We start from the raw sequence: 12,443 nt of genomic DNA on the forward strand, positions 1-12,443 counted from the left end.
GTCATGTTTTGAATTCCCGCATCTGCGCAGAAATCTACAATGTACTTTCTTTTTCCGGTCTCGTTTGTATGAAACTTTGAGTAAAATATTTATTTATCAGTCTAGTATAAAATAGGAAGGAACGCAATACCAATTTCATTTTTAATAATTCCTTGATATGAAAAAACATTACCTGATGATAGCGTTTCTTTGTTTACATTGCATATGACGTCATAACTTAAATAACGTCACAACTTAAATCCCTAACAACAGAACCAAAATCGGAAACGTTACGGTATTTCAGTTTCTTTTTTTTAACAAATATTTAAGTTACAAAAAAATAATTCATACAGACTTCGTCCCCATTTACAGGTAATGCCTGCCTCATATTATTTGAATTTACAGTTACTGTGTATTAATTAATTTTCGTGGGTACCAATTTTCGTGGATGAAGGAAAACTCGTATGTTGGTCTATATTTAATTTTGTGGTTTTGCTGAGGTCTGCATATTAGCCAATAGAAAATTTGTCATCTGTTGAACATTTAATTTAGTAGTAAACCTGTACCCATGAAATCAATGAAAGTTGGTATCCAATGAATAATATTAAATCTGCAGTATGTGCAGCTCTTTACAATCTGATTAAAAAAGAAACCTTACCTCTCCACTCCTATGAACTTGAATACGGAACCATTCCCCTGTCGAGATGTTTCTAGGAACAGTCACTCTAGAAGTAGCTATATCTCCCAAGTTAAATGAAAATCTCACTTGTCCATTAATAATTTCCAGTGCCAAAAATTCGCTAGATTGTGTAAGCTCTGCAGGGTTATACAGAATCAGGGCCCTGTTGCTCACGGTTGCCAACGTGATATCAAATGTGTTGTCATTTGTGGATGACGACAAAGAGCTGAAGAGTTTATATGAACCGACATTAAATCCAATAGATGTGTACTGGCATTTGTCTCCCCAGAAAGTGAAAGGGCACTCACATTTATAACTTCCAATTTGATTTTTACAAATACCGTTGACACATGGATTTGGTGAACACCGATCAGCACCATTTTCACATAAATTCCCAGTAAATCCGTCTCTACAACTGCATTGAAATGTTCCTTGTGTATTTTCACATGATCCTCCATTCCTACACGGTGAAGCTGAACATTCATTGACATCATTCTCACAATATGTACCTGTCCAGCCGGTTGGACAATCACATATTTGATTTCCTTCTTGATTAGTTAAACAAAATCCTCCATTTTGACAATGACCATCTCCACAAGGGCTGACGGGAATCTCACAGTGTGTTCCTGTAACTTCAGGCGGACATGAACACTGATAGGAAATGATTAAATCGGGGGATGAAATAATCAGCCGATCAGAGTCTACGGCATTCACATTGCTACCAACTTCAATATGGTTTAAACATTCACCGAGATGACAGGTAGACGGAGCACATGGTGTGTAACCAACATGACTAATTGTTATTCCTACTTCAGACTCAATGTCTGTCTTTTTCTTTAAAACCTGTTGTCTCAAAATGTCGTGTAAAACTAGCGAACCATCTGGGTTTGTGACAGATAAGTAAACAAGAGCATCCCTGTCGAAAGATTTAACACTGTAAATAACAACAGTGTATGATGTTCCAAATACACCCGACAGATACTGTTTCATACTTTTCAATTTAGAGTCGACAAACTGCTCCGCTAAAATATTCTCAATTCTAAGAATGACTGTGTTGTCCAGGGTTTTGTTACTGAACTTGAGAAACTTAATTTCAGCATTGTATGTAACTTTATCATGGCGTCCATCAGAACCTGAAAAACTGACAATCATTGGGTTGGTAATATCTGGTTTTGACATTACACTCAGTTGACAGCCATTTGCTATATGGAAAATATTTGTTTGTGTTGTAATCTCGCAGCTGTAAGAACCAACCAAATCTGGGTCAATAGGGCGGACGTCTGCTATTGGACCTGCTGGGATTCTCTCATTAAATAGAGCTACTTGTATTTCCATGTTGTTTCTGGGTGATGGCGGTGTATCATTTTCATCATCAACAACTACGCTAAATGTAAGAGTAGATGATTGTATTGGAGAGCCTCCATCTGAAACTATGACCCCAATTTCAAACTTTGGATTCTGTTCCCGATCAATAGATTTCCTTGATGTAACCATTCCACTGACCTCATTGACCTGGAAATAACTACTGGTTCCTTGTAGCCTGTATCTGTATTGGTATGGAACTAGATCTGGATCTTTTGTGAAATCATATAGAGAAATAACCGGGACTTCAGCATTTCGATTTTCTAAAATGTGTCCAGTTAAATTACTTGGAATGAAGAATGGTCCATTATCATTTTCATCAATCAGGTTTATTTGAACAACAGCTGAACCTGTTAAATAAATAACAACAATAATAAACAAAGTATACAAGGTTTCTCACAAGACTGAAATTATTTATGGTCTCGTAGCAATTTTATCCCATGATCTATCTTGAACTTCAAATTTACAATTTTTTGCAAGACAACATGTTCTCATTATCATAATTTTGTGTGTGTGTGTTTACTGCAGTCAGATTTTGAGATGAAGAACAGGAATGCAAGCATTTTTCCATTGTTTTTCATTTTGTTATCATCACCTAGAGATTAATACACCATATTCCATCTATTGCATAAAATTCATGTGTTGTATTAAAAAAATGTAGAAGATAATGTTAAACAATATGTCTACGATTTTGTAAAAATTATGTCTAAGATTGTGAACTTCTGTCAATAATAGACCTTATTGCTATTTGAAATTCTGCATGGTTAAACCCAAGAATCTTCTCCATTTGAACAACTTATTTCATACAACTATCACTTTTCCATTGTGACTTCAGATATTTTCTATTAATTATGTAGAGAATGTTATGGGAACTTTTGTGATGTATAGTATTGGCGGACAAATAACAATAAGGTGTATTAATAAACAGTTGTTTGCTAACTGAAATTAGTTTACAATTTACCTGTCTGGGGCACAGTTCCGGTATCTACAGCTCCAACAGTCACATTATATACAGGATTAGTCTCCCTGTCCAGCACCCCTGCACCTGTCGTAGAAACCCATCCACTTGAAGGATCAATCTTGAAAAGACCATTACCATTTCCATCCAAAATGGTGAAATAGAAAACTTGGTCTGATGGTTTGTGGTCCGTATCTGTTGCTGCAACTTGTATGACATTGATACCTATCCCAGAATTCTCTCTGACTGAAGCATTGTAAAGTTGTTTGGAAAATATTGGAGGATCATTAGCATCTTCTACAGTGATTTTAATAGTACACTGGTCTGTGTCTCCACCTTTTATACTGCCCCAGTTCTTAGCCATGACAGTTAGGATTATATGTGGTGAACTTTCATAGTCGGGACGTCCAGACACGATTAACTCCCCTGTTTTGTAATCCATTTTAAATCCTTTTGCATTGCTTGAGCCAATCAAATAATAGTATACAACTCCATCTTCACCGTCATCATCGTCAGTGGCAACCACTGACCCTAAAGTTGTACCGACAGGAATAGATTCCTTGATACTGAATGGATAGTTCTTTTGCACAAATGTTGGATAGAATTCGTTAACTCCATTAATTTCAATGACAACTTCTGTGGTATTTTTGAGCTGTGTTCCTGGGTTGATGGCTAAAATCAAAACAGTGTATGAAGTCTGCTGCTCATAATCCAATGCTGCCTTAGTTTTGATGGAACCAGTAAACTGATCAATTGTAAACCATTCATTATTCTGAGTGTATCCGAAAGAATATTCAATAATGGCATTGTTTCCAGAATCAGAATCGGTAGCCGTTATGGTTGTTATGACAACACCACTTGCAGTGTTTTCATCGACTGATACTATGAAATACGTGCTGTTAAAGACAGGTGCATTATCGTTCACGTCAGTCACATGCACAATGTAAACAACTGTTGCATTTTGTGAGAAAAGAGCTTGATCCTTGGCCATGATTGTCAAAGTATGTTGTCTTGTTGCTTCATAATCCAATGGTTTATGAACTGATATATCACCTCTTGATTGGTCGATTAAGAAAAGATTTTTAGGATCGCCACCTACAATATGGTAGGAAATTTCACTATTTGGACCAGGAACATCATTATCTCTTGCATTGACATTGGCAATACTGGATGTTATTATCGTGTTCTCCATGATGGTTGTCTGCAAGTTGGTGGTGGTAAAAACAGGACTATTTTCATTGACACCTGTAATTTTGAATCTTATTTCCTGAGTAACATTCTTTGGTGGCGTGCCTTTGTCTTGGGCTTTGACTACTAATTTGAACTCCTGATTCAGTTGTCCCAGAAGAGAACTGGCTATCGAAATATCTCCTGCAAATTAAAACAAGAACTTAATTGTATGTAGATTGAAATTAGCTAAAATTTAATATATTAATACCAGTTTGAAACATTACCCTATAAGTGTAGGACTGCAATTTGTGATTTAAAATGTTTCCTAGTTTTTGTTTTTGTTTTGTTTACAGTTTCATTGTCAAATATCCTGAAATTCAAAATAAGAAATCCATTATTATGGATGCTTCTGACATTATTTTTGGATGTTTGATAACTGTTTTAATAGAATAAACATATCATTTACTTTTGTTGGTACTAATTAATGAAAAGATAAGATTAAATTATACAACAATGTCAAAACATCCTCTAAAATTGCTTGATTCAAGTTTAATGTTAGAAAAGCTGTTCCACTTGCAGTAACAGTGAAAACTGGCCATTTGCTCCAATGAAAAATCTAAATTTTAAGATGTAATTTTTTTCTGCTCAACAAAAACATGAAATATATATGAAAATAAGGAGATGTAGTATGATTGCCATGTTCATTATTATATATATATGAAAAGAAAATCCATCTTCCACAATCATAATTATGCACTTGCTTCTCATTTCTACAAATATCATTTTACCTGTGATTTTGTTTACATAGAAATAGCTAGCACCACTTCCACCATCTTTGAAATATTCCACTTCTGCATTTACCCCATAGTCAAACTTATCCACAGCAACGACTTTCATCACATGATCACCAACAACAACATTGTTTGGTACCGCTGAATAATAATCCCTCTTCTCAAACACTGGGGCATGATCATTAGCATCAGTAATTTGCAGCTGAACGACAGCCTCGGATGACTTTGGGGGAGTTCCCAAGTCAGTTGCTATGACGATCAATTCTCTGTTGTTTACACTAGGATATTCAGTGTTATGAACGTAAACCATTTCAATTTTAGAACTTATTTCTCCACTTGTTGAATCAATGCCAAATTCAGAGGATGATAATTTAAACGAATAATACAACTGATTATTTGGCGGTGATATGTCTGCATCTATCGCGCTGACTTTCCCGACATAAGAACCTGATGGTGAACCCTCAATCAAAGCAAAGCTGAGTGGCTGAGAAAATTTTGGTGCATTGTCGTTTACATCAGAGATTCTTACATTGACAAACCCATGCGTCACATGTGAGCTGTCCGAGGCCGAAATCTTGATCCTCATACCTTGGTTGCTTGGTCCGTTTTGTAACTCGGCATCAAGTTTACTGAGGAGTGTAATATTTCCAGAATTAGGATCAATTTTGAATTTGTTTTCTGGATTTTCTATGATACCATATGTAACTTTAGCATTGTTTCCGATATCATCATCTGAACTCGTGACCTGGATTATAAAACTACCAACAGCCGTATCCTCCGGAATCTCAATGTTGAAATTGTGGGAAAATTGTGGAAAATTGTCGTTGACATCTGATATTAGTATCCTAACTGTGGTGGAACCAGTCTGTGGCTGTGTGCCCTGAAACAGAATGTATATATATATATAAATATATGTAAACAAATAGATCACCCCACATATAATGCACACTTCTTAGGGCTATTACATTAACCATTAAAACATCAACCTTAGAAAAAAGAGTGGACATATTGATTTCTCCAAGAACTCCTTTCTGGTTTTTTAGCTTTTGATTTAACCATTTGGTAAGGGACTTTCTGTTTTGAATTTCCTTGGGTATTTTTGTGATTCTACTTTTTCTTTTGAACAAGACTTAAAACGTCATATATATATATATATATTTACCCTGTCAATGGCTTCCACAACTATATTATAAACATCAATCTTTTCTCGGTCTAATTTAACACTGGTGGTAATTAAGCCTGTCATGGGGTCAATCTGGAATGTTGTATCATTCGTAGCCAATCTATATGTCATTTGACCATTGTTACCGCTGTCACCATCTGTGGCCATTATCTGTAGAACTGATCCTCCAATATCTGCGTCTTCTGAGACAGTGGGCGTGTACAAGGGTTGTGAAAATCTGGGAATATTGTCATTCAAATCCTGAACATTAATGATCATCTTCCTGTAAGCTGAGAGAGCTGTGTTTGTTCCATCCCTTGCCTCAATCCACAAATCATAGGTCTGCGTCATTTCGTAATCCACAGGATTCAGTACAGTGATTGCCCCTGTGGACTGTCCAATGGTAAAAGATTGCCCAATGTTGCCTCCTGCCAAATAGAATTTGATGCTGCCACCTGTATTTGAAATTGCCTGAACTGTGACAATTGGGTGTCCAGCTGGTTTGTTTTCTTCAATTTTTTGTGGTGAAGTAAAAGATGTAAAGGCAGGCTTGCTACTGGAACTAATGTCAGACACAGTGACTGTTACATTGACAGATGAACTTCTTTTAGGCAGTCCCTGAAAAATTGCACATATTTTTTTTAAGCTGATTCAAAGTATATTTGTGATATTTGTAGTCTGTTTATGTACATCTAAACTATTTTAAACAATAATATAGTTATTCTCAATTTCAACTTTAGTATGTATATTTTTCTGCAGTACCTTTTTTTTTTTGTTCTTATGTAATTTCATTAGGTCAATATAACATGATAAGCAACACAGCAGGTCCTAAAATTGGAGCAGGATCTACTTCCTATTCTGAAGCAACTGAGATCAACCAGAGTTTCTAGTAGGGTTTGTGCTGCTGATTTTAACTTTTAATGTTTTAGTGTTTTGTGTATCATTGGTTTTTGTTTTTAGCCTTGGCTTTTTCATTTTGTTTTGACTAATTTGTTTGGATGTCCATTTAGTTTCTCTCTTTTATAACAGGGTTGACTGTAAACCTTTGTTAAAAATCCACTTTACAAATATTACAATAGTTCTGGCCTTGAAGTCTAGAACTTTAGAGTCAGTTTTTTGTGCTTGTACTCAAAAATTCAACCAATCAAAACATTGAACTTCTTCTTTTGATCATTATTTGTGTGCTCCAAGCACTGAGCAAAGTTTTATGATATCAAACCCTGGTTTTCCTTACCTGATCTTCTGCTTTGATTACACATGTATAAGTACTCCTGGCAACATCCAGTGTTTGACTAGCAGTCAATATACCAGTGTGTCCGTTGATAACAAACTTGTCTGACCCTGTCAATGTGTAGATCACTTGTCCATTGCCACCAATATCTCTGTCCAAAGCTGTCACACCCAACACAAAATCTCCTACAATAAAATATTGATAGACAGTCAGAAATTAGAAATCAGTGTGGATAAAGTAATTAAAAGAGAAGCTGGATCTCACATTTAAGATCAAGACATAATCCTTTTATTGAAAGTACTGTTCAAGATTTAATTTCATATTGGGGATGGTAGGCAATGAAATTAATAAATTGTTGATGGTCTAATTTTCTTTAGAACAGCCCTTACAAACTATCTTCTGTAGCTGTTGCTTTATATCTGAATTTACATCCAAATAGTTATTGAATAATCACAATTATAATTTCAAAATAAATACCAATGGATGTCAAATCAATGAGACAGTCATGACAGTACATTTGCACATTTACAGAAAATGTGTTGCTGTCAATAAATACCAGTACTTTACTGACTTTAACAGCAGGAAATAAATTGAAAAAATCAGGAAGTAAAACCAAAAAAAAAGTAACTATATCGCACCTTTTTGTGTTGGATTATTGACTGTCTGTTGGTAGTTTTGTTTTTCAAATTGTGGAGAATTATCATTCTTATCATCAACAATTATGGTCACATCAGCTGTAATCTGTTTTGGAATGAGAGCGTTGTCCCTAGCAATGACCTTCAAACTGTATGCATCCTTTTCTTCTCTGTCCAATGGTTTGACAGCCATTAGGGCACCAGTAGATGGATGAATTGTAAATTTCTCACCGAAACTATCATTTAAGCTGTATCTGAAAAAAATAGATATGAAATGGTTAATTTTTCTTGATTGAATTGTTCTACATTGGTTATTTCAGGCCTTTTATATATCGCTTTGTATGTAGTAAAGGTTTGGCTCATTGTTGAAGGGTATATCATACAGTTAATACTACGCATAAGACTAAAAACATATCAATTTTCTTTGCTCCATCATTTAGAAGGAAATAACTTAAAAATGAAATAACAATAACAGTAAATATATATTTTTTCCTTTAAACAAATTTGCACCCGTTTAGAGACATTCTTCTGGATATCAATTGCTAAAGAGATGTAATAAATTAAAAGGTTATATGATAACTACATTTATGTGTGCATTGAAAAGATGCATTAACCGTTTGACACAACTAATTAAATTTATGGCATGCATTGCTTGAATATATGCAAAACCTGTCACCATCATTTTTTTTCAAATATGGAATCTTCAATTAGCATATGTGGTTATATATACCTTAATTAATCATCAGTTCTTTTTATTGTTATTGTGGCCTTGAAAAATCATTTTGTTTGTTTGTTTTTTGTGTACATGTTTAAAATCACTTGCTAAGACCTTGACTATTCACTCACTGTCCACCTTGAAGTCTTCAGCAGAAAATTTAGTAATACTAGCTTGTCAATTGAGATAAGAATGGAACATACAATGTACAACACCTTGATATCGAGCTATTAAGATCAACACTGAGTATTGCCACTGGATGTTAAGCAACCAACAATCAATCACCAAAACTCCAGGAGGCTAGCTCTTTCAAGTCTAATCAAATATGGTCATCAATTTTCAGGCATTTTGGTGATAGGCTTAACCATTGAAAACCAACCATACCAGATCATGTTCTGGAAATCACAATTGAGATCCTTCCAAATTTAAACACTTTTAAATGAAGACTGAAAAATTCTCTGACCTATTTTTCCTGATCTTAATAATGCTTGAAAGTTGAAACATTGACACTGGATATTAAGCAACAACAAATTGATAAAATATAATCATGACTGACAGAGTGTCTGCCATCTTGAGAACAAAAAAAATAAATATTCAATTCCAAGGAGATAAAATCATGCTGTTTTACAAATCATTGAATTAGAATTGTGCATGTCAGCTGCAATAATTCATTGCAACTGATTTTCATGTGCGAAAATCTTACAAAAAATGTAAATGATTAGGGCAGCAAAAAAATATTCTTTTAAGGTTTATTTATACATTTTATAATTTTAGATGGGAATGAAATCCTTTTTATATTCAAACAGAAGTTTTGAATATTCTTGAAAATTATTGAAACCATCAATAAATAATTCACATATATATATATGATATATATATAGGATGACAATTAATTTTTATCTTTTCCAAATCAAAATTAAAGATAAGTCAGGTATCTATCAAAACATGTCATATTTTTTTCTTGGCTTGTAAACGTGACTGTAAAATTACAATTTACTTGTACGACAAAAAAGTAAAAACCGAAAGACCTCCATTCTAATAATGCATCTGGTCTTGAACTTCTCATACCAACTTTCTTTCAACAAGACGACCTTATAATATACAAAGGTTCTCCCGAACGAAAAACGTCACCCAATTTAAATGGCACAATTTATAAAATGACAGCCAAAGATAGAACTATGGGCTTAAGACTGTTGAGTATTTACTTTAGATAATGTATTTCCATTAAAACGAAATCTCAGTGTCCCTGTTTTATCTAACGAGCCAAATCCCGCTGAATCATGTTAACAAATAAAATAGCCTTATTAGTAAATCTTTAAGCTCAACCAAAATAACTCACTAGCTGCTAAGCTAAATCATTTCTCTATCAAAGTTCGTCATATTCAAAGCCAGTGCAACGATAATACTTCTTGTTCAATAGCTATACTTAATTGTTGTTAAGGTGAAAAGAGGACTAAAATATGCATATTCTTTACATAAAGCATTGAAATTGAAATTTGAAATTTATTAGACAGTTATATAAGTTTGAAATGCACATATTTGTGCATGTCATGAATAAAGTATTATAGTCAATAAACTTATATATTAAACTCTCCCAGCAACATTATGCCTTATTTAATTTTATCATGATTGTTTTTCTTTAAAACTTGTATTTTTCTCTAGAAACAAAACAAATCTTAAATGCCATAGGTTTTTACGACCACTTATGCAAATTTTAGCCTTGGGGTCTAAGAGACTATAAGATCATGAGTCAACTAATATACTTATAAGTTGGAGAATATAAAGAGTTTTATATCCTCTCTTTTTCACTAAATTAAAACTGACAAAAGAAATTTGTGACATATCGTTTCAGCCTTTTAAGTAGTGTTACATTCTGAATTATAAATCTTGTTCTTTATTTTTGGTTGGGGTTTCCCCCAGCTCTGTCCCTGTTCATTGTGTATCTCCTTGGTTTTCATGACTTTGCAGCCATTAAACACCCCCCCCTTTTTTTTCCCAAAAAAAGAAGAAAAAATCCAGTCATGAAAACACTATTGTACTTTAAAATTCAATAATGTTTGAAGATGGTAGCAAAAAGATTATCACCTTCTTTCAAATGTATTGTAATGGAACAATTGATTTTTTAGCTTTAGAGATAGATCCATATGGAACTTGATTTTAAGAAGAAAAAAATTTGTAAGGGTTCCGCGGAACCCAGTGTCTCGCCTACTTTTGCTGTTAATCACACACTCATCAAAAATGATGAAAAAAGCAATAAAATTATTCCTCTCGATACTATCTTTTGATTGTCAGAAGCTTCTGTCTAAGTTTGGTAAAAATCCAGGCTAGTTTAAGAATCTTAAAAATGTTTTAAATACTTTAACTGCAGACTGTATGTAATGTTAACTGTAGAAAAACTAAGTCCATTTATAAGTAAAATACGGGAAAAATGGAATTTTATTTTTACAAAATTTACTTCTGGATACTATCTTCTGATCATAAACAAGCTTCTGGCCAAGTTTCTTACAATTCCAGGATAGTTTAAGAAAGTTATTAACATTTTAAAAACTTTAACCACAGAGTGAATGTAATGTTTCCTGGCAGAAAAAACTAAGTCCATTTATAAGTAAAATACGGAAAAAATGGAATTTTATTTTTACAAAATTTACTTCTGGATACTATCTCCTGATCATAAACATGCTTCTGGCCAAGTTTTGTACATTTCCAGGATAGTTTAAGAAAGTTATTAAAATTTTAAAAACTTTAACCACAGAGTGAATGTAATGTTTCCTGGCAGAAAAAACTAAGTCCATTTATAAGTAAAATACGGAAAAAATGGAATTTTATTTTTACAAAATTTACTTCTGGATACTATCTCCTGATCATAAACATGCTTCTGGCCAAGTTTTGTACATTTCCAGGATAGTTTAAGAAAGTTATTAAAATTTTAAAAACTTTAACCACAGAGTGAATGTAATGTTTCCTGGCAGAAAAAAAACTAAGTCCATTTATAAGTAAAATACGGAAAAAATGGAATTTTATTTTTACAAAATTTACTTCTAAATACTATCTTCTGATCATAAGCAAGCTTCTGGCCAAGTTTCTTACAATTCCAGGATAGTTTAAGAAAGTTATTAACATTTTAAAAACTTTAACCACAGAGTGAATGTAATGTTTCCTGGCAGAAAAAACTAAGTCCATTTATAAGTAAAATACGGAAAAAATGGAATTTTATTTTTACAAAATTTACTTCTGGATACTATCTCCTGATCATAAACATGCTTCTGGCCAAGTTTTGTACATTTCCAGGATAGTTTAAGAAAGTTATTAAAATTTAAAAAACTTTAACCACAGAGTGAATGTAATGTTTCCTGGCAGAAAAAACTAAGTCCATTTATAAGTAAAATACGGAAAAAATGGAATTTTATTTTTACAAAATTTACTTCTGGATACTATCTCCTGATCATAAACATGCTTCTGGCCAAGTTTTGTACATTTCCAGGATAGTTTAAGAAAGTTATTAAAATTTTAAAAACTTTAACCACAGAGTGAATGTAATGTTTCCTGGCAGAAAAAAAACTAAGTCCATTTATAAGTAAAATACGGAAAAAATGGAATTTTATTTTTACAAAATTTACTTCTAAATACTATCTTCTGATCATAAGCAAGCTTCTGGCCAAGTTTCTTACAATTCCAGGATAGTTTAAGAAAGTTATTAACATTTTAAAAACTTTAACCACAGAGTGAATGTAATGTTTCCTGGCAGAAAAAACTAAGTCCAT

The 12,443-nt window shown here is 33.3% G+C and overlaps 1 protein-coding gene across 1 annotated transcript in view; it reads right to left on the reverse strand.

The window, feature by feature from the left end:
- Nucleotides 1–12,443, reverse strand: part of LOC134697876 (cadherin-related tumor suppressor-like) — an 83,647-nt gene that overhangs the window by 13,879 nt on the left and 57,325 nt on the right. The window contains exons 8-13 of the mRNA XM_063560163.1: nt 7,971–8,221; nt 7,336–7,517; nt 6,102–6,719; nt 4,937–5,819; nt 2,982–4,349; nt 638–2,370 (exon numbers count right to left, since the gene is read on the reverse strand). Coding sequence (XP_063416233.1) covers nt 638–2,370; nt 2,982–4,349; nt 4,937–5,819; nt 6,102–6,719; nt 7,336–7,517; nt 7,971–8,221 — 5,035 coding nt within the window. The remainder of the gene's footprint in view (nt 1–637; nt 2,371–2,981; nt 4,350–4,936; nt 5,820–6,101; nt 6,720–7,335; nt 7,518–7,970; nt 8,222–12,443) is intronic.

The sequence above is a fragment of the Mytilus trossulus genome, chromosome 14 (assembly GCF_036588685.1).
Source record: "Mytilus trossulus isolate FHL-02 chromosome 14, PNRI_Mtr1.1.1.hap1, whole genome shotgun sequence".
NCBI lineage: Eukaryota > Metazoa > Mollusca > Bivalvia > Mytilida > Mytilidae > Mytilus > Mytilus trossulus.